The sequence below is a fragment of the Lutzomyia longipalpis genome, chromosome 1 (assembly GCF_024334085.1).
Source record: "Lutzomyia longipalpis isolate SR_M1_2022 chromosome 1, ASM2433408v1".
Taxonomy (NCBI): Eukaryota; Metazoa; Arthropoda; class Insecta; order Diptera; family Psychodidae; genus Lutzomyia; species Lutzomyia longipalpis.
This window is the reverse complement of record NC_074707.1, coordinates 18,690,819-18,712,882: the sequence shown is the minus strand read 5'-3', so window position 1 is coordinate 18,712,882 and position 22,064 is coordinate 18,690,819. Positions and strand designations below refer to the sequence as shown.

General features: G+C 36.6%; 3 protein-coding genes across 4 annotated transcripts; 2 read left to right on the top strand and 1 right to left on the bottom strand.

Annotated features, from left to right (window-relative positions):
• The first annotated feature begins 372 nt into the window (after positions 1-372).
• On the top strand, positions 373-4,793 carry LOC129795751 (protein CLEC16A homolog). Its single transcript, XM_055837237.1, has 8 exons — positions 373-745; positions 828-967; positions 1,051-2,184; positions 2,695-2,811; positions 2,984-3,439; positions 3,521-3,828; positions 3,936-4,180; positions 4,276-4,793. The coding sequence occupies exons 1-8, from the start codon at positions 543-545 to the stop codon at positions 4,673-4,675; spliced, it is 3,003 nt and encodes a 1,000-aa protein (XP_055693212.1). The 5' UTR covers positions 373-542; the 3' UTR covers positions 4,676-4,793.
• A 6,787-nt stretch (positions 4,794-11,580) lies between these two features.
• On the bottom strand, positions 11,581-22,033 carry LOC129795693 (uncharacterized). Of its 2 annotated transcripts, none has more exons than XM_055837166.1 (5): positions 21,839-22,033; positions 20,634-21,774; positions 15,635-16,962; positions 13,108-13,175; positions 11,581-13,022 (listed from the first exon to the last, which is right to left on the bottom strand). In XM_055837166.1, exons 3-5 carry the CDS (start codon positions 15,832-15,834, stop codon positions 11,848-11,850), a joined length of 1,443 nt encoding a protein of 480 aa, XP_055693141.1. In that variant the 5' UTR covers positions 15,835-16,962; positions 20,634-21,774; positions 21,839-22,033; the 3' UTR covers positions 11,581-11,847. The 2 variants fall into 2 exon arrangements, with proteins under 2 accessions (XP_055693141.1, XP_055693148.1); XM_055837173.1 differs by lacking the exon at positions 21,839-22,033 and having other exon boundaries at positions 11,581-12,272; positions 12,336-13,022; positions 20,634-20,745.
• LOC129795708 (tRNA:m(4)X modification enzyme TRM13 homolog) lies at positions 20,119-21,622 on the top strand. Its single transcript, XM_055837186.1, has one exon. It carries the CDS (start codon positions 20,266-20,268, stop codon positions 21,592-21,594), a length of 1,329 nt encoding a protein of 442 aa, XP_055693161.1. The 5' UTR covers positions 20,119-20,265; the 3' UTR covers positions 21,595-21,622.
• Positions 22,034-22,064: the final 31 nt, after the last annotated feature.

Genomic DNA, 22,064 nt, shown 5'->3' with positions numbered 1-22,064 from the left:
CTGGTTTATTTTTCTATTTTTTTTTATTTATTTACTATTGTGGAGTTTTTTTTTAGATTTTCCAGAGTTTTTCTTATTCATCTATCGATTTTCTACATTATTGCAGAAATGGCAGAAATGCTTTTTTTAACGCAAAATCATTACAGATATCAGGGTGGGACAGATACCAGGAATGCCAGGAATAAAGGCGGTTGCATCAATTTAATTTTTTCTGCATACCTTGGAAGAAAATCCAAGAAAAATGCATAAAAATCATAAAAAAATGCTCTAATTGAGGAAAAGAAAAGCTCATCCGCCAATTTATTTCCGGTACAGTAATAATAAAAGAAACCTAATTTAGCCCTCTTGCGGAACAAAGAGTAATTAATTTTTGTCAAAAACTTCAGGGTGGTATAAAAAGAAGAAGATAGAGAAATGTTTGTTTTGCAAAAGTTTGTGTGAAGGAAAAAAATCTCACAAATAGATTTTTCTATTTCGTGGTTGATTTTCAAAGTGAATCCACGTGCTTGCGCGACACACGAGCGAGAGGAAAGTGAACAAAGATGTTTCGCAGCCGCAGCTGGTTCGGGGCAAATTGGAATAAGCCCAAGAACAGACTGTCCCTGGAGCATATGAAGTACCTCTATTCCGTGCTAGAGAAGAACTTGACGGTGTCCGAGAGCAACAGAGGGTTGCTCGTGGAGACACTGAGATCAATTGCTGAGATTCTCATCTGGGGGGATCAGCATGATTCCTCTGTGTTTGAGTAAGTTTAGTCTGTTAATCTGAGGAAGGTCATCATGAAAACAACCTCTACAACTTCCTCCTGTTGCTCTTTATCGTTGTAGTTTCTTCCTGGAGAAAAATATGCTCTCCTACTTTATTCACATCATGCGTCAGAAGAATGGTGGTCCGAGTTTTGTGTGTGTCCAACTCCTGCAGACGCTCAATATTTTGTTTGAGAACATCCGGAATGAGACGTCACTCTGTGAGTTAATCTCTGACCAATAATGCAGAGTGACCTTGCCCAAGAGGCTTTCTAACGCACACCCACGGGGATTTCTCTTTCAGACTACCTCCTCAGCAATAATCAGGTGAATTCGATAATTGTGCACAAATTTGACTTTTCCGATGAGGACGTCATGGGCTACTACATCCTCTTCCTGAAGACCTTAAGCCTGAAGTTGAACAAACACACCATCCATTTCTTCTACAATGAACACACAAATGACTTCCCTCTCTACACGGAGGCCATCAAGTTCTTCAATCATCCGGAATCCATGGTCAGGATTGCCGTGCGGACAATCACCCTCAATGTCTATCGCGTGCAGAACACCAATATGCTGCAATTTATTCGCGATCGTACGGCTGCTCCGTACTTCAGCAACTTGGTTTGGTTTATTGGCAATCACATCCTAGAATTGGATGCCTGTGTACGCAATGATACTGACCACCAATCCCAGAGTCGTCTGTCAAATCTCGTGGCTGAACATCTGGATCATCTGCACTACATTAATGACATTTTCTGCCTCAAAATTGACGACTTGAATGCCGTTCTCACGGAACATCTTCTGCACAAACTCTTCGTGCCACTTTACATCTTCTCCCTGACTCCTGCTCCGTCCCTGTCAATTGCCACGGTGACCCAGAACCTTGCAGCTGTACTGAACAAAGTGGTTGAGATTGAGGATGTCCCCGAAGCCAATAATCCCCGCGTGTCCGTCGTGACGGCATTCTTCCTCATCAGCATGGTGTTCCTCGTGATAAAGCACCCACCCCTCGTGCACACCCTCGCGTGGGTGATCTTCAATGCCGACAACAGTATTTTCAAAGAGGGACTCGTGAAGCTCCTTGACGCCTACACGGATCGCAAGCAATTCGTCTCTCTGGGCTTTGCTGAGCCACAGGAGAGTCTCGAGAGGGCCTTGGAAACCACCCTGAGTGCCACAAATTCAGACACAAACATCTCCACTGGCGGGGATTCACCGCAAGAGGAGCAGCAGCCAACAAGTTTGCCCGCATTGGTGCAACAGAGTGAACTCAATCAGACGGATGAGGAGAAGGAGAAGATGAAAGGACCCGACGATGAACCCACAACAAATCACCCCTTCCTGGACACTGTCATCTCTGCAATGGATTGTGCTGAAAATGACTACCTCGCTCTCTTAGCTCTCTGTCTCATTTATGCCATTGTCGACAATCCAGGTAAGGAATTTTTTGATTTCTTTTGCTTCGTTTCTTTGAGTTGCAAAATAAATCGTTTTTCTGGTCTGAAAATTAGAATTTGTTTCAAAGAATTGTTCTCGAGCTTCGATGGAAGATCAATTTAGACAGAATATAGAATTTATTCATCTGCCGTCGGGATGTTTTTAATGTTTTAAAAACAAGCAAAAATATTTTTAAAATGCCCTTTAAATTGTTTTCCTTTAATTTCTTAAACTTATTTAATTCAATTAAGACCTAATTTAATAATCTTTTAGTTAAATTTTCAAATGATTCATCATGTTAAGCAAACCTAAAGGCTCATTTCTCTCTCATTTAATGAGAAACAACCTAAAAGTTAAAGGTTTCAAAAAGTCATCCTTTGTATCAGTATAGAAACCCGAAAAGATTTCCATGAAAATATTTATTTGTTGATAAACAAATTTGTGGTTTTGCAATAATGGAAAGTCTTGCTTTGTGCAAATGGATTTTGTGTTTATTAAATATTTGCAGGAGTCGATAGAGATTGGCTCGAGAAGACCCTCAATTCGTCCAGTTCGTGTGGGACAAAGTGTAAATCACTCTTTGTGGAGAAGCTCCTCAAAATTGCCTACATGTCCAGTACTCCTGGTGGGTGTTGTAGTAAATAAATCTCTATGTACCTACATACTTTATATTATGTAGTATGTGCCCCTTTCTCTCTCACTGTGTTTGCCATTTGTGTGCAGCAGCAGAGGCAGCCCAGAGAGAATGTGGAGGAACAAATAGAAATGGAAATAATTATATTTTGCTCTATTTGCAGCCAGTCGAATCCGTCTTGTAACACTTGAACTCAATGCGATATTAATACAGAGATTTACACGCTCTTCAAATAGGTATGAATTGAGCGAGGGGCAGCATGCAATGCTAATAGAGAGTCGATACCATAGCATGAATGTGGTTAAATTCTACTACAAATCCGAGGATATATTTCTGGATTTATTTGAGGATGAATACAATGAAATGAGCAAATCGTCCCTCAATGTGGAATTCCTCTGTGCTGATTCGACAATTCTTCTCCCACCGACGGGCACCCCATTGACGGGTATTATGTTCACACGACGTCTTCCATGTGGTGATGTGGAGAAGGCCAGGAGGGCCATAAGGGTATTTCTCTACTTGCGGCGCCTATGCCAAATTGTCTTTGGGGAAATTGAGACACTCTTACCGCTGACAAATCAGCACATTTGTGTGGACATTGACGATGTGCTGGATTTGAGTGAGTTCTTTTTATTGCACACCATCCAATTTGGCATGCTTACTTACAAAATCTCCTCTTGCCACAACCCCTCAATCACAGATAACAGTGACTTGATTGCATGTACGATTATAATGAAGGATGGGCAGAAGCAACGGAGATTCCTTGTGATTGATGTGCAGCAATTGATACTTGTGGAGCCGGATTTGAAGCGTTTGGGGTGGGGAATTGCAAAGATTGTGGGTTTCCTCCAAGATACCGAAGTGTCGGGGGATAAAGATGACACACGATGCCTCCATCTTACAATTTCACGCGGTGGTGCGACACGCAATCAATCGCCCCTCCTTTCAGCAAAGCTCGTCTTTGATGACTACATCCGTTGTATGGCAGCTAAGCAGAGATTAACAAAGGTGACAATGGGTGTAGAATATTAAGCATTAACTTGTGATTAATAAGATGAAAATTATTTACAAAATGTTTGGGGGGAAATTGTTTTTCTTTTGTTTCTTCTACACAGGGACGAAGTAAGGTGCGACAGAAGAAAATGCTCCAAATAGCACAAATACTGGAAATCAAAGAGCCAAGCACTGAAGGAAATAATGCAGGGATTGCGACAAGTGGAAGAATAACGCTTAGGGAGCACCGTCCATTGTTTTCCACCGCCAATCGTGTTCCTGGCTTTGCAGCAGCTCTCCGGCTCGGAAGTATGCCGTCGGCGGGTGTGAGTCGTGTTCAAATTGCCAATAGAGGCAGTATGAATAGGTATGTGCGAAGAATTCTTTTCCTTCTCACAGAGACGTAAAGAATATTATATTTCAATGCAACCCTCTGTCTGTCTCATCATTGATCGTCTGCAGCTCTGGAGATGGGAGAAGGAGTCCGAGTTCTTCATCGTATGGACGACATACATCACGGAGAGACACAGAGGGATCACTATCGTCGAATACAAGTCGCCCCGGGACAAGGGAGTCGAGTCCCCGAACTCCACGGCCACGATCTGAAGAGATTCCCCTGGAGGACTTTCGACGATCCGCAAGTCCAGGAGCTATTTCGCGTTCTCCCGCAAATTCGTTGTGGCGCCCGTCGACACCGTCAAAGCTCGCAATGGAGAAGGCAAATCACGATGAGGGTGCAAGCTATGGCAACAACCCATCCGACGGGCAAGAGGATAAAACGGTAAGTAGTACATCTGAGGAGACATCCTTCATTGCTGGCGAGAGAAAGAGCAAAAAGTCCTCGTCAATTCAAACGGTGTAAAAGATTTTATTGGTTTTAGCAAAAAAAAAAGCGCGATCATAAAGAAATATCAAACAATGGAAAAAAATGAATCACAATAAAATGATACTTGAAGACTTTTATCGCGGAAAAAATAAAACCCTTTTGGTTGTTTTAATGCAATTTTCATACCAATTAACACAATCCATTTCTGCAATTGATATTATTCATGAAGGACAAACAGAAATTGCACATCTCAAGTTCTTTCACCACACACAAATGTATCATACGCGAAGCAATATTCTGAACAAATGTACAAGAGCAATTAATGAACAATTGCGCTAAAATGGGAGAGAAGTGATGGAGGAGAAAAAAAACCAACACACAAGGGAGGAAAATCTGAAGCCTTTTTTTGCTCAATATCTTCCTTTCAGTGCTGTGATTCCCAAACATTTTCATAGAGTGAGAAGTTTTTTATCCCGAGGGGGTTGCTTGTGAGCCTTTTGAGCCGGAGAAGGGGTGAGTCCCTAACAATTTACATACATTGGCAATTTAATTTTATTAACAATATAATTAGTTTTTGAAATGAAATGTGGTTTAAATTGAATAATTTGTGAAATTTATATTTTAATTTCATTGCGGGTTTGTTATCTAAAATTATTATTTTTTGGTCATTTAATCCATTTTCAGAATTATTATTTTTGTAAAGAAAAAGTTTAGGGAAAACCGGGGTTAAAAAGTTCGGCAAAAGCGTTCAGGAAAAGCTCAAAATGTTTTAAATTTCAATAAGATTGAGCAAAGGTGGCTGAGAAAAACTTTAAAAATTGAAAATTATCAAGATTTATTATTTTTTTATAAAGCTGATCTTTTTATAAAATTCTTTCCCTCCCGAAATTCGATATTTAATAAAATCTCTAGACTTTTGTTGAAAAAAAAAAGCCTTCAAAAATCCAAAACCTTCATAAATCTTGAGAAAAGAATTGAAAAAAAAATCATAGAAATGATTTTCATAAATTACTTTTTGTTAATTTTATTTTAAAAATGATTATAAATGAAGAATTTCTAGATTCTGGTTCTATTCAAATTGACCTTGTACTGAAGCCCCACCAGGAAAGCCAATGAGTACGCTTCGTTTGAATTTATATTAGACAATCTGAGCACTTCTTTGAATCACAAAATCTTCTGAATCTTTTACAAACAATTATAAGTAGAATCTGAATAACGTTCTAACCGGAAGTTGTGCTTGAGAACCAGGTTGATTTGAATAGTTTTTTTTAGATCTATTGCCTTGAAAAAATGAGTTAGTAAAAAATACTTTTAAAGTTTATTCAAAAAAGGTTCTATTTCGTTATATTCTTACTTAAGAACATAAGATAAAATTAATGCTAAAACTTACCTTTTTAATGGATCCTTTGCCCTAATGGAAAAAAAACACAACCCCTATAAATTTCGACAAAAATAAAATCATTTCACACAAAATGCGGTGAAACCATGAAGAATTAAATCTCAATAGAACGTAATTATCTCTCATCAAGTCAATAATCGGCTGTTGAGTAAATCTCACCGGATTATTCCCTCGTATTAGATGAGCAATCACTTTGCGCGTTGTGTTTGAACGTCACGCGGGATGGGTGCAAAGGCAAAGTTTGAAAATCTCTACTGCGTGGGTTTTCCGAATGCGGAGGGAAAATCCATGTAGGTATACCTACGCATCATTGGAATTAAACCAGGAATGGGCAATATACAATCTACAATAGAACCCGAGTGGATATTTTGTATTTTCTCCGTACTTTGTGTATTTTGCCTGCCTATATTGTTTGTTGCAATTGAATTTTCGCTTTTCTCTCTTTGTCTCCGATACGTACATATATGAGGAAAATGTTGTATAGAACAAAAAAAATATATAGGGGTCTTTCTATGCCAGTTTAAAATTCACTTATCCACTCTTCATGGCTCTTTCGCTCTCCCACACTTGTTTGCATTTCGGCTCTGTATGCGATTTACACAGTATGAGCATTTTCCCCGAAAGAAAACCCATCAGGGAAATCTGATGTAGAATAAATGGCGGGAGAGGGATGGATGGGGGGTGTGGGTGTACAGAGACTCACTTGAGTTCAGGATTCAGCACCTGAGTCCTCTTGAAAATTTTCCAAGAATGGAAAATCAACTTGATCGAGTCATTTACGGGGGAAGGGGAAGGTAAGGGAGGTTTAGAAAAGAAAAATTCACTTGAAGAATTTCTATATTTGGACGCAGAAGCGTGGAAATTTATTGAGAAATAGATTTGGGAAGATATTGCAGAAGCTTGAGTTTGGTTGTTTTTCTCCGTTAGAATTTCAGGCAGGGAGTCACCTTTGTTTAACTTATCCCTCTTTCACAGGATATACTCACTATGGTGAGCAGTGTGATAATATTTATGGGGAGAAAGGAAAATGTAAATAGGGAGGTCTCCGCTGCCTTTCTCCCTTATCCCTGGGAGCCCTGGCAAAACCAACGGGTTTCCTTGGAGAAGCTCGTCATCTCCTCTCCATGTAAAGATGATGGTTTGAGGGAGATATTTTCTGTCTCTTACTTACTCCTTACAGCGTACCCGCAGAGATTTTCCTACGGCCCCAGCAATGTGACCGGTGGAATGGGATTGTGTTGGTTGGTGTATGCGAAGAACAAAAAGTTGCCATGCGCAGTCCCATGAGCGATAGAGTCCAATCTATGTGGGGGGTGGAGGTGGAAAATAAGGGAAAACGAACATGAAAATCTCCTATGTGTTGGTATGCTGCGGTGGGGAAAATTCTGAGGGAAACGCCTCTAATTCTGTAATGGAAGCTGTTTATGCTGTTATTGGCTTGCGCTGCACAAGAATTTTCACATGAACATGGTTCCTCTCCTGTGGCAGCTATCTGCGGAAAAACACATCGCCTCATCGCTTCAGATAGGAAATTTTGTATTTATTGGACATTTATGTTTGGTGCGGGGGCGCATGAAAAGATATGTGTATAGAGAGACAATAAATACCACGGCCTACAAATATTTCCCTCTCATCCCACCCTTTAATTTCCAACCCACCCGTATATCAACCACCCACTCATCCTCTTAACAAAGGGGGGATGCTTGTCAATCTCGATGGAGAGCAAAATATATATACGACGAGGAGTAATCCATAACAATATTATGCTTTCAAGACAATCTTACCCCACCCACGCATATAAGGGAAAAATTCCTTCAATGGAATGAAACATCCTCTCAAAAGCATTTTGGGAAAATATTTTTCACGCAGAAAACTCAAATAAAATTCGCCGAAGAAAATCTTTCTCCTTGAGATGTGTTTGTGCTTCCCGAGAGGATGTTTTCCTCCGTACATCACTCTGAATCGTGGGCAGACGAAAATATCCACGTTGTTTATTTCTACATGTATTTTATATAAAGTGTATTCCAGGAAAATGGGAAAAGTTTTATTTGGCTTGAAAATGTCGCATTGAAATTGTTCAAATTGTTAGCAAAAAAGGAAAAGAGAATCAAACTGCTCTGAAAATCTTCATTACAAAAGGTTCTTTTGCAGAATTTACAAAATAAAATCATTGAGATATTTTTAAGTTGATGAATTGCAATATAAAATTAAACTAATTGATAAGGATTTTATTAGTTTTTTTTCAAAGTTTTATAAGCAAAGAAATCACTAAAAATATAATAATAAAAAACTTTATAAATATGTTCTCCACTATGCAGAGAAAATCATTAATCAAAGCTTGGTCTTAATAAAATTAAATGTTTTTTTAATACAAAATTTAAAACTTGAATGATTTTTTTTTGGCGCATATATAATAGCCCTAGTTGTTGCGCGTCGTGAAACAAGTTCAGTGATGATGATGAATGATTTTTTGAGCCATTCAATAATATTTCCACAAGTTTTCATATTTTTACCAAAGAGATAGCTCAATTAAATTAATAGTCTTTAGGTTTAATTTTAATCGAATGTCTACTATATTTTTGTATAAATAAATATTTCATTTTAGAGAAGGAGTTATTCTAAGGAAAAAACTCTCTTACGCTTAAAATTTTCTAGTCGCTATAAATTCTCATTCTTTTCTAAGTAAAATGTTTAGCATTAAGTGCTTAGTGCTGCCTAGTGTGCAAGGGACGTAAGTTTTCACCGTTTTCACCGATAAATCTACAAATTTTTATTTTTGAATATGAAGTTTAGAAAATAAATTTTTAAGAATACAGTGGAACCCCAGTACAACGACCACTTGGTTATACTACTCTCGCGCATTGAAAATAATGAGTGTGAAGAGTACATCCGAGTGGTCGTTGTACTGGGGTCCCACTGTATTGGAGGTCATACGATCAAGGAGATGCAAATCCAAAAGAAACCCAAGAGTTAGGTAATAATTTTTACATTAAGGATACAACAGAATTATCCTGAATTATTGATGTTCTCATTGAAATTCAGACTATAATTGAGATGCTTTTGTGGTTCTTAAGAATTTTCTTTACGCTTTAAAGAGCTTAAAATTAATAAAATTCTAATCATCGCGTTTCTGCAACTTCTGCAATAACGCTCCTGAACCTTATTGAAATTTTTATTGTTAGAATAGGATTATTACGATTATTACCGATGGAACTTTCCCTGCAGGAGCAATAAAGAAAATACCTAATAATTTGTTTTGGGCGTATGCATTCGATTTATTTGCCTTAACTAAATTACCACGGATTACTCCTAATTCTTCGAGAGTTTTCCCATCATCCCTCTCAATTTGGTGTCATTTTCTCTTTCTCCCTATAGCACAACATAACACCCTCAGTGCTGATAAGACCTTTTGATTGATTATCTCACAGAGTTTGGTAAATATTGTCGCAAAGCAACGGGCTATATTTGAACTTACCACAATGACTGGTAATCCGGTGCAGTGTCTGCAAATATGTCTTTTAAATGAAAAATTTTCTCCTCCGGCACTTGCTCAAGAGGACATTTGCGACATGTCTGTGAGGTGTATCATTGCTATGAAGTCGCGTGGCGGGCAGTGTTAAGTACTCGTTGAAAGTGTTTGTCGATGAGTATCACTGGGCGCGTGCCAACTTCGGTCCCTCCCGATGCGACAATTGGTGTGAAAATTAATATTCCGGAGATGATATAGTTTTGGGTGAAAGACACCTCCGCAATTTTCATTATACACCCCGCTTAATCCCTTCTGCCATATTGACAGGAATTATTTTTTAACGCGACATTGTGCGATAGCATCACGATTCCAATCTTTATAGGGGGTTGCTGGTGAACAGCCCTTGAAACTAATAAAATTCCATTCCACACCCCTTCTTCACGCGCCCAAATTCATTTTGTCTTCTCATCATGATCCTCTTGCGATCAGCATAAAGTATTTTGGAAGATATAACTATTAAATTTATACACTTTGCCAATATATTATCAAGGGTAGAGGGTTTTGGTGGCATATTCGCACCATCATAAAGGGCTGTAGAGAGGATGTGGGTAATTGTAAGGGTGAGAGGGATCAAAATAGAATGAAAAGCAACCCGCAACATTAATTCACCGCTCTGAGAGTTCTTTTGCATTGGCAATTGTTGGCTCAGAGGGTGGCATTTCAATTCTTAATCCGTTTGATTCTCCTCCTGGATGGGCTTCCTTTCGCATCCCCTGTGGGAGAAGCGAAGAGGAAGGAATAAGGAGACGCACTGTTAAATCAATATTATACGATTTTTTTCGTTTCCTTCTTCAAAGTGGTCAAATTTGTCTTTTGATTCATTAAAAAAAAAAATCCGCATTTTCACAGCAAAAAGCCGAAAAGGAAAAATAAAGAAGAGAGAAATTCTATTGATCTCTCACCCCCTCAAATAAGGGATCAACTTCATCGCTCAGCAGTCAAAATTGCGCAAACTGAGCGTGAATTATTGCCATTTAATTGTGTTGTGTGTTGAATTAAAAGAGGGGCTTTCTGGTTTCATCGTCGGGATTATGCCAGCAACACAATGGGCCAGGGAGTGCTTATAAAATACTCTCCCGGCCCCGATGAAATAAAAATGCAGCACTGCCGTGTGTGCATTTTGTATTTGCCATCAGCTCACATAGTGTGTCTGTAAACCCCCCGGAATTATTTGTACACGGCTTAGGGCTCTTTCTTTTCTTCCTCTCATGCATTTGCAAAACATTTATTCGAAGAGGACACACTTGATCAAATTCACTATTCTCCCATTCCTCACTGCCGCCAATCCAGCGGGACAACGCCATGCAGCGAGGATATTCCTGTGAGTATCCCAGCCATGAGGATTAACCATGGAATTTTACAATCAATTGTCTCCCTGCGGATGCATCCTCATGGAATTAATATTTATTCTCTTTCCTATACCTTACTCTTTATACGGAATCAGACATTTGGTGTATTCTATTGGAAATATTTTTCGATTAAGGATTTTTATACCTTTTATAACATCATTGATTCATGATCTAAAAGAAGAATTTTTAAAATCAGAATTTATAATCAAATAATAATAATTTAATTTTACTCATAGTTCCCATGAATTTTGCAGAGATGTTAAAATCGATGTTTTCACTTTCTTTTTCCTGTAAAAGATAAATAAATCCCTTGAAATTTCCCGACAAAAGAAAAGATTTTTTTTCATCTGCACTTTTTTATATATAATATGAAGTTACTTAGAACTAATAATTTTTGTTGTTGTATTTTGCGAAGAAGGACTTACAATAAATTTTGTATGGTCTGTGAATTTTTTTTTCCTGAAAACTACATTCAATTAATATTTTAATTAGTAATTAAGATACATCTCACAATTACAGTATATAATTTCTTAATTTTTTTTCTTTATCCTATGAAGAGAGTTTCACATAATCTATATCCAATTTTATGTACACATCACATTATTCTATAAATATTAAAAAGAACATAAAAGGGAAATTTTCATGTTCAACTTGTATGCTGTAATTCTATGTACATTTGTTATGTATCTCATGCAAAAGGGAAGAAATTCCTCATTGTAGGAGAGAGTGACACGATGCTCCTTTAAAGTCATACCTAAACTCTCTTTTTTGCACTTTTTTAGCTCTAGTTTTTTGGGGGGGAGACCTTAAAGTTTCTTCTTAGGGGAATTTTCCCGGAAGATGTATAATTGATTTTTAAAATTAAGTTTTCAAATCGAAAAGAGGGGGTGGAATTTAAGGAGGGGGGACACATTTCTTACAGAGTGCATTTTCATGTCTCATCGATAGCCTGCCCTATTAGATTTTCTATGCTGAATCCCTTAACATTGGCATATTTGCGCTTCTTCGTGAGAATGTTTGACTCCAGAATTGTCGTGTCATGATCATCCTTCGATGTTCTTTCCGAATATGGGGGTGATGAGTGGATTTTCTCATCTCTGATATGAATTTCCTCATCACGGGTAATTTCCTTGGTGCTATTCTCGTGGAAATTCGTCACTGTGGCATAGCGATTGGTGAAGTTGGAGCAGAGCCCAAGGAGGTCATCATACGTGGGATTCTTCATTGTTCCTGCATGGGTTGATTTTGCACTCAAATTCTGCACTAAATCCACCCTGGGATGAGTCTCAGGCTCAACTGTGGGATTCTTTTCATCTCTACCGCGTGATATTGTTGCCCCACAGTTCCCTGAGGTAGCTGGATAATGGATGGGATTGTGAGTGTAACCGTCAAATGGTACAAAATTTCTCTTCATCTCACCCTCTGAGTCACTTTCACTCTCAACATCAATCTTATCATCGGAGCTACCACCGTCGCACATTGTGAAATCATTTTGCATCTCAGGGCGCATGTATGATGTGTGTGCATCCTCGAGTTTTGCCGTTTCCTTCGCATACGCCAATGCATCAACTTCCGGCGGTAGGGAACGATTGCAAAAAATCCCCGTGGATCTCTCGATGTTCTCCAGGAATTCCTTTCTATTCGCCTCGCTATTTCGCGACAAAATATTTAGTACGGATGAGTAGTTTCGACACCCGTCGAAGGTTTTCCTCATTGGCAATTTAGCTGATGGTGGTGAATTCCCTGGAATTTCTGTCTTAATCTCCTGATGTTTGTAGTGATTGACCTCGGGTGCAATGGGGTAGTCTGAACCCTGAAGTAGCTCTTGCCTATGGGCAAAGATCTCATAGTTCTCAATGTAGCTGGAAAAGCGTGTTGCATCGATCTGTGCTGGGAGGATCGGTACGGGTTTTCTCACCCAAAACGGTGTAAAGGTACTAAATACCGATGGGAAGGTCAATCCCTGAGGAATATTTGTGCGTTTATAGCGCTTTCGGCGACGCAGGAAGCTCCCATTGTCGAACATATCCTCCGCCAAGGGGTCAAGTGTCCAGAAGTTCCCCTTTCCTGGGTTTCCCGGTTCTCGTGGGACTTTTATAAAACAATCTGTGCACATATAGGATAAACCTTAAAAAAATCTCCTAAAGAAAAAAATTCTTTGGATGGGAAAATAATTAATTAAAACACTTACCATTGAGGCTGAGATTGTGACGAATGGAATTTTGCCATGCTGGAAATTTTTCCTTGTAGTAGGGAAACCTGAAAAAAAAAAGATTTTTTTTCTTACAGAACTAAATTCATTCATCTGACTAACTAACAAATATTTATTTTTCACTTGGCAGGAATTTAAACACAAACAGCCAAGCAATTTGCCTCCCCCGAGATAAAAATCTTGTGAGCATATTTTTCTATTTTTGCCCATCTTTTTATATCACAAATTTTCACACGAGCAACGCTATCAATCTCTAAATAAAATCCTCACACACATACCAAATATTTATGGTTGAAAAAGCGACTAAATTTAGGCATTGATAAGCTTAGGAAAATTTATTTGTGACATATTTCACTCAGCATTGTACACAAAAGATTTAAAATAATATTTGTGTTCATGAAATAATGGTGGAGATTGCGATGATACCATCGCACGCAATCTCTCATGGAATATAGGCATCCAAATATGGAGATCTTTCTTAATGGTGCCATTAAGTGAGAAAACATCTACATTTTCTCATATCTCTCACAAAGAACAATTTTCGCAATATCTCTCTACCTTTCGCAATTGTAAATTTAATCCTTCACCACCGCCACAGCAGAAGTAAAAATCCATTGCAAATAAAATTAATGGAATGACAATTAAATTGTTGATGTTAATCACGATTTTAACACTACCACGGGGAAGCTTATTGTGTGATGATAAGAAAAGGACTCAATTAAAAGCTCACAGTCATAAAGCTTTGTGTTCTCAGTGCTGTAAAATATATTATTAATTCAAGAATTTTTAGGGGAGGTATTCCTGAACTATTTTATTAAAATTAAATAATTTAAAGGCAACAGAATAGCTTAAATAAGAAGATTTTCTTTCTCTTAATTTTGCTTTCTCTACAAATTTTTCTACGGGTTGAAATTGAGATTGGAATTTATAACAAATCAATTCCAGATTAAAAGAAAATTAACTTATTGCTTAAACATTCTTTTATACAATTTATTAAAAAATACTAATTAATTTTTAGCAGAAGAAAAACCCGTAGAAATTCTTAATTCCAAGCACATTATATCGCGGAAACTAGGTTAAACTAATGAATATTCGCTATCTCTTAATAATTTTAATAGAGATATTCTTCTAAAATAAGCAGATTAATAATTCTGAATAACAAAATAGATTTATGTGACTATTTCACAGCAAAATTATATTTGCTCTTCACTGTTCATAAACAAATATCATTGTTCCACGTTGCTAGTGAGATGAGCGATTTATAATAATTATTATTAATCATACAAGAATTACTTAAAGATATTTTATAGTCTCTCATCAAACTAAATGTTAAAAACACATGTTCCTTACTTTTCTGGATTAAATTCTTTTCAGTTATATCAAACCCAATGGAATTTCTATTTTTCTATATTAAATCAGTAAAATAAATCAATTTATTTAAATTTAGAAGTAAAATTTAATTTTTTGCCTCTTAAAACGATTTTGAATTGAATTATTTTTAATAATAAAAGAAATCCATCGTGAAATATTAAAGAAATTTAAAAAAAAACGGATTTTCGTTCGTTATTGGGTTAATTATTTTTTTAAAGCCAACATTTCAGACTTTATGAGTCCTATATGATGCCCTGAAGAAGGATCGATTTATTTTTTTTTCAACATTTTTTTTGCGTTGAAAATTCTGATTAGTTGCAAAAGAAAATACTTAATAGGTTTCAATTTATTAAATTATTAACTGAATTTTAACTAAAAATTTCTTGGTCATCCCTTAATTGACAGAATAAGAAAATTTTCTGTGTTTTCTCAATATTTATTGAGCATCCTTTGTTTTTTTAATTTATTAATTATAACAAAATGAAAATGTTTCATATCTTTTATAACTCTGTTTGATTATTCTAAACCTGAAAGAGGATTGAATTGGCCAAAAGGTTAAAGACACAAAAATACTAAATTTAATTTTCTGAATTTACTGATTCAAAAATCGTTTAAAACTCTTAAAATAGTCTATAAGTTTCCATAATTATTGGATCCATTGGAAACTATTTAAGGAACGAATCGTTAAAAAATGATTAATTTAATAATTACAATTCCTAAAACGCACCATGTTGGGAAAATTGGAAAAACATGTGATGGAAACTTTGTTAAATTTGATAAAATAACAGTTATTGTATCGCATGAAAAATATTATTAAACGAAAGTTTGTAGGGTTTATTAAATAAATAGATATAGCCATTGTGGATAAATATTTAATTGCACATCACATCAAATATCAATTTATATTTTTAATGTTCCCATCTTGTCATTTGGCAAAAGTATATAGTTCATCGTTTCTGGTGCAATATTAAGTTATTTTTAAATTAAATAAAATACTGCGTCTGACATCACTCTGGAAGTTTTTTTTTGCACAAAAGAGATGTTAGAATCTTGGGATTGTTGAATGATTGCAAGTCATTCACGCAGAAGTTAATTGGAGCACGGTGAAATGCAATAAAGAAAATATTTTGCTCACCGTGTCATAATGAACTCACAAATACCGCTGAGGGTGAGTTTCTTTTGGGGTGACTGGAGAATGGCCATTGTGATTAGAGCTATGTAGGAATAGGGCGGTTTCACCAGCGGTGGTCGTGGCTTATCATTTCCAATTTGCGATGGTGAAGCCGAAAGGGCGGGTCGTAAATCCAATGGCGATGATCGAACAGGCGAATGCATGACTCTTCCTCTTTTGCCTTTTTTCCCTCGTTTCTCTTTCAAATTCCCCTCTCTTTCTCTTTTCCCTCTTTTACTATGTATATATTTATGTATGTAGGTAGGTATATCCTTTCTTCAGTATACCGTGTCCTCTTTGCAAACCCCCAAAATTTATCCTCTCTACAGCCACAAATGTTTATTGTCTAGCCTCATTGTAAGCTTCACTCTCAGGATGCAACACAAAAAAAACTCCTTTTTACTACACTTTGGATATTTTCTTCACTTTTCTCATTTCATGCACTTTGGTTCTTGCAGAACTTTTCATTATCCTAATTTTCTTTTTCCCCGAAATTTATTTTTTTTCACTTTAGTTCTTCACAAGAAGTCTGAAAATTTATTTAAAACTTGAATTAGGAAAAACGTCTTTCTTTAATAAAACTTTGTTCACACGAAACTTTTAAAAAACAATCCGTTTTAAGGAGTTTTCACATTTTCAAAAATTTGAGAACTTGAAATTAGAAAAAAAGTCCTCTCATAAAACTTTTGAAAATATCCTGCTAAATTCTTTATCCTTAAACTTCCAACAGAATGATGAAAAAGTTTTTTTTTCCCAAGTTAAAGTTTCAGTGGAAAAATATATTTAATAAAATGGTACAGAGAAAATCACACAATGTATAAAATCGCGCACAAGAATAATAATGGTTTAAGGATTCACACAAGGAGAGAGACGCTTCCTCTCCATCCGGCGTGTCTGACTTCCACCATATCTCGTCGGCGAATGCCAGAAATACTTGGGGATACGTAAATTGTATTTACTACTCAACTACAACATTTATTTAAAGATAAACTCGATGGAAATAGTATCTGGCTGTTGAGATGAAATGAGAGGGAAAATACCATGGAGGGGTGGTCTCGTGATATCAACTCGAATAAACTGCTATGTACATTCAATTGTATACATGGTTTCCCTTCTCTGTACGTGTGTTCGTATTTTCTGCCATTGATTTACTCGTTTTTTTTTCTTTTCCTATTCATCCCTCTAAATACAAAGCCTGGCTTCGTTCTCCCTTCCTCCACATCCTACACGGAGCTCCTTCGCGTTGTGATCCTTTCTCGCCCTACTCCCACATTATGTTGGCAACTTTCCTCCTGCGCGGACGAAAGTCAGAGCGTAAGAGGGACAAATGAATGGATTTTCCAAAAGGAGCAAGAGAGACTAAAAACATATATAGGTACATAGCAAAGATATAAGATGAAATCCTCGTTGTTTGATTCCTTTGAGTGGGATATATGAGGTACCTTCTACGTCAAGGAAGGAACACCACAGTTCTGCGTTGATTTTATTTGAACTTCTGAGGCAAACAACAATGCCAAAACGAAGGAAAAAGCTTACAGAATTTTCTTCACTTTCACAATATATGATGAAGAAAAAAAGGAGTCAGGATATTGCGAATTTGTGCACGGTCTTTTTTCTACATCTCTCCTCTTCTAGCTACATCTCGTATACACTCACCCCTGTGATGCCTTTAGAAAACGGAAATATTATGTGCTAGCACCAGAGATGGGGAGACACGCCAAGGATAAATATTTTCTCCATGTTCGGTTAGAAGTTTTTCATTCAATCTGAAAATTGTTCTCTTTCACCCGACGGCGTCCAATAAACAACCAGGATAAAGTATGTATGTACGTTATATATATGCCATTTATATTGCAAAAAATATGCAAAGTATTCAGGAGTTTAAATAATAAAATGAGATGATTCTGTTAGCAAAGGTATGCCACAATATTCTAATAACATTTTGCTTTCAGAAAACAACTCCCTATACATATTATGTACATATATAATCCTTCAAAGCTTTGCTGAAGGATTTTTAATTAATCTTGTTAATTTTTAAAATCAATTGGGGTAAATGGAATTGCTAAAGCTTTGTGGTATTAATTCTAATTCTTCCTGTTCAAAATTAAAAGATATAAATCCCAAGGATTTGAAAAATCGAAAAAAACGGTCATAAAATAAAATTTTACCACAAAAAGGTAGATAAAGATGTTAATGGCCTATATTTTAATTACTTTGTTGTGCTCTACTAAAGTATGAAAAATTCTTATTTGGTGCAATACACCACTTCTTGCTGTTACTGTGTGCAAATTTCTGAATTATTGCACTCCACCTACAATAACAGATGACATGACTACGTTCTTTTTCACATTCACCACATGAATGTTGTGTTTGATAAGAGATTTCTATTGTCAGGCACATATCATGGGGGCTGTTGAGATTACTTTTTGAATAAATATTGAGGCAATATTGCTTCAAAAACAACATTTTTTCAGTAAATTGTTTCTTCATCGCTGTTTGTAAAAGCGCTGTAAAGTCATAATAATTACGTCGTTGAGATTGATAGTGATAAAAGTTATTCGAGATGATATTTCTGCAATATAATTGCCTTCTTCACGTTAACTTGTGTGTCTTTCAAGGTGTCTTTATTCCTATTTATTGGCTGGTCTTATATGTGATTTAATTTCCAATATAATTTAAATATTTTTATTTGCCTTATGAAAATATTTAATAAACAAAATTTCACATGATAGAAGACTTAAAGGTTTAAATAAAGAGATTCTACAATATGCTAAAGAATACAATAAAATAAAATAAAAAATCGCGAAATCGTCATGATTATAGGTTTAATTGGAAATATTGATCCCATCAAGAAGATCATTCTGTTGATTTATTCATTTGAGCCGATGCGGTTCCTCTTATGCTCATTAAGAATGTCCTTTAAATTAACCTTTGGAATGCGGAGGCCTTGGTAGTTACGTAGAATGCGAAGGTGGGGTCGTTGAACGACCCCAAAAAGAAGGCCAATTTTCTCCCAAACTATACAACCTGGAGTTGTCGGGTTAGTGCCTATAGATTCCTTATATAGTCCTCTTGCACCCTGCACCACAAATTGGCCGCCCTAAAATACTTAGAAGGAGATATTAGGGAAAAACATTTTTCAATCATTTTTCACAATTTCTTTTTGAGAAATTTGTCAAGAAACTGCAATTTTTTTTTCACTCTTCCCCACATTCCCCTAACTTCCCGCAACGTGATAAATGGCAATATTTCTCGAATATTCTTTATTGCTTTGCACATTTACATGCTTCTAATTATGTTTTATGTTGTTTATGCTCTAAAAAATTTTCCGCAGCATGACCGTTACACCAATTTTTGAATTCCCTTCTTCTACATTTTCCTTAATAACTTTTCTTGTGGTGGTCGGATTGAGCTGAAATTTTTACACAACCTCCTCAGATAACCAAGGAACTTATTTCCAAAAGATGGGAATGGTATCTTTTATATTTATGGAGATATAACACGAAATATAGCGCTGGGGTCGTTCAACGACCCCGCTCCGCATTCCAAGGGTTAATAAAAATCTTTCTGACTTTATTTTGAAAATATTTTTTCTTCTTCCATCTCACGTTTTGATTTTATTAAATTCTGGAATACTCTTGCTCTCAGCAGCTAAGAAATGTGCATTCTTTACAATTCACGTATAGAATGAATAGAATTCAGGAGCCTTATGTTATTTAAGGATCAAATTCCTCATTAATTTTTTTTAACTTATTGTCAGGTCTAGTTTAAATGACTATATTTTTTAACAAAATGTCTTCTAAATGTAAATTAAAATTTAAGTATACCTGCCTATGTAATTATTATGAATTAAAGTGAAATAAAAAAAAAAAAGATTTTTTTATGAAAATCCATTTTTTAAATATTTTAGTAAAAAAAAACTAGATTTCCAGTTGGCATAGCTAAATTTTAGTAATCCAAGAATTTATAATTGATAGTTATGTTCACTCAAACCTCTGCTGGCATTCCTAAACTTTAGTAGTATACAGACGTAAAACATTTAAATAATCATAACTAAATATTCTGTTGAGAGAACTAAAATTTTTAGTTTTGAGCAACTACTAAAATTTTAGTAAAAATTTCTTTACTAAAATTCTCTACTAAAGTCCAGTCAGTGCCAGTTTTAGTAATGGTAACTAAAAATTGAATTACAGTGTAGTTTAGTGCAGAACTTGTAATACAATATTAATTCTTCTCTGAGAGTTAGAGATGATTTTAATGCTGTCGTGCTCTTTAAGATTTTTAATATAATTTTTTATTCCCGAGACAATACAGGAAAAGCGAGAAAAATCGTATTTTTCACTCCATGATCTTAAAAATTTTCCGTTAACAATTCAATTTCCCGAAAGTTTATTTGAATAGTAAAACAGCTGATGAACCACATACGGCATAAGTAATGCATTAGTTGGCTGGCACACTGGGTAGGCGAAATTTCACGTGTTATGCGAACGTCAGGAGCTTTTATTGATTTTTCCGGGGTTTCCGCAATTTGTGGTGCATTCTGGGGAAGGACATAAAATCAATAGGCATAGTGAAAGCCCACCGTAGACACCAAGATGTCCGAACCCGAAGAAAAACGCAGAAAATTGCGTGAAGAGTGCGAAGAATCACGTTGTCAGTTTTTCGTTACGCGCAAAAAGAGATTTTGTAAAATGACTGTTGCAAAGGGCCAAAAGTTCTGTGGCCAGCACGAACCCATCTCCAAGCCCAATGAAAAGGAGATGGGGAATAAGTCTGCAGAACGGGTGCCATGTCCATTGGACCCTAAACACACGGTATATGCTTTTAAATTGAATAAACACCTTAAGATTTGCAATGCTCGCCCCATGAAGAATGAGAACTACATCAAGATTGGCCTCCACAATGGGTCTGATGATGAAGAAGAGGGTGCTACGGGGCGAAATGTAAAGCTCAATGAACTTACTTGTGATTATGTGAAGACACTGACGAAGAAGATCAATGAGATTTATCGGAAGTACATTAAGGACACCATCAGGAATGTCTTTCGGGAGCATAAATTGCTGCAGGAGGAATTGGCAAAGCCCGAGTATGGTGCTACATCGTTGAAGCATCTGAAGCAGACGGCTGCACTACTTGGATGCTTGCAGGAGTATAATCTGTTGTTGCCACAGACGTGCTTTGTGGAATTTGGTGCTGGTAAGGGACAGGTGTCATACTGGATTGCTCAAGCTATTAAACACTTTAAGCAGTGCTCGGTTATTCTTGTTGATAAGGCATCGCATCGCCACAAGAAGGACAACAAGGTTGAAGATCGTGACACCGTAACACGTATTCGAGCTGATATTGCGAATCTCGATCTCTCCTGGGTGCCTCATCGTAGTGAATCCGTCGTGGGAGTTAGCAAGCATCTCTGTGGTGCTGCAACTGACATGACACTACGGTGCATCGTAGCTGGGAATCAACCACCCAAGGAGACAAACAGAAAGTTGTGTCGCACTAAGGGAATCCTTATTGCACTTTGCTGCCATCACAGGTGCGATTGGAAGACCTTCGTGGGGAAATCTTTCCTCAAGGAACACGGAATCACACCCAAAGATTTCACTGTGATGACGAAAATGGTGAGCTGGGCTGTCTGTGGTACCGGGATGAGTCGTGAGCGTCGCAAAGAGGTGCAAACGGCTGATGAATCCGATGATTCCGTTGAAAATTCCTCCGATGATGATGAAGATACCGTCAAAATGTCGCGCAAAGAGAAGGAAGAAATTGGCATTCGTTGCAAGAGAATCCTCGATTATGCCCGAATCGTCTATTTGAGGCAGAATCACTACGATGCGTCGCTCATCAACTACGTTAGTCGTGATGTAACGCTCGAGAATGTCTGTATTGTTGCCGTTCATGAAAGCAATAAATCGATCTCAATCTAGACTCTAGCTGGAGAGAATCTTAAGATGATTTTTCATATTTTCTTCTTTCTCTGACTTCTTGGAAAAGAGCGAAAACAATCTCTGGTTTTTCTTCAGATTCACTGAACTGCCTTTGAGAAACTTTGCTCTCCATACATAGACATGATGATTGTTTTAGGGAAAAAACCATCAGATGAAAATCTACAAAGAAAATCATGTTATCAATTTTATGAATGAACAGAAGAAATGATGAATGATTACTAACCTCAATCTTGCAGATTATTTTTTTTATGGGATTTCCACATGAAAATCCACTTGATCCTTACTTATTCATCAAGGATTCTAATCTGACATTTACTTTTTCACACAATCTGTAGATATTTTGCTGATATTCCATTTCATTCACAATTTTTCGGGCAAATTCTTCCAACAAAATCCTAAATGTAAACAACAAACTAGTGACGTCACAGGAAAGTAGCTTTCCATTCAAA

Coding starts and splice junctions, on each gene's coding strand:
- LOC129795693 (XM_055837166.1), bottom strand. CDS start 15,834: ATGCATTCGCCTGTTCGATCATCGCCATTGGATTTACGACCCGCCCTT. Junction 13,176..15,634: donor TGTGAGTTCATTATGACACG/GTGAGCAAAATA, acceptor TTTTTTTTTCAG/GTTTCCCTACTACAAGGAAA. Junction 13,023..13,107: donor TCACAATCTCAGCCTCAATG/GTAAGTGTTTTA, acceptor ATATGTGCACAG/ATTGTTTTATAAAAGTCCCA.
- LOC129795708 (XM_055837186.1), top strand. CDS start 20,266: ATGTCCGAACCCGAAGAAAAACGCAGAAAATTGCGTGAAGAGTGCGAA.
- LOC129795751 (XM_055837237.1), top strand. CDS start 543: ATGTTTCGCAGCCGCAGCTGGTTCGGGGCAAATTGGAATAAGCCCAAG. Junction 746..827: donor CATGATTCCTCTGTGTTTGA/GTAAGTTTAGTC, acceptor TTATCGTTGTAG/TTTCTTCCTGGAGAAAAATA. Junction 968..1,050: donor CCGGAATGAGACGTCACTCT/GTGAGTTAATCT, acceptor TTTCTCTTTCAG/ACTACCTCCTCAGCAATAAT.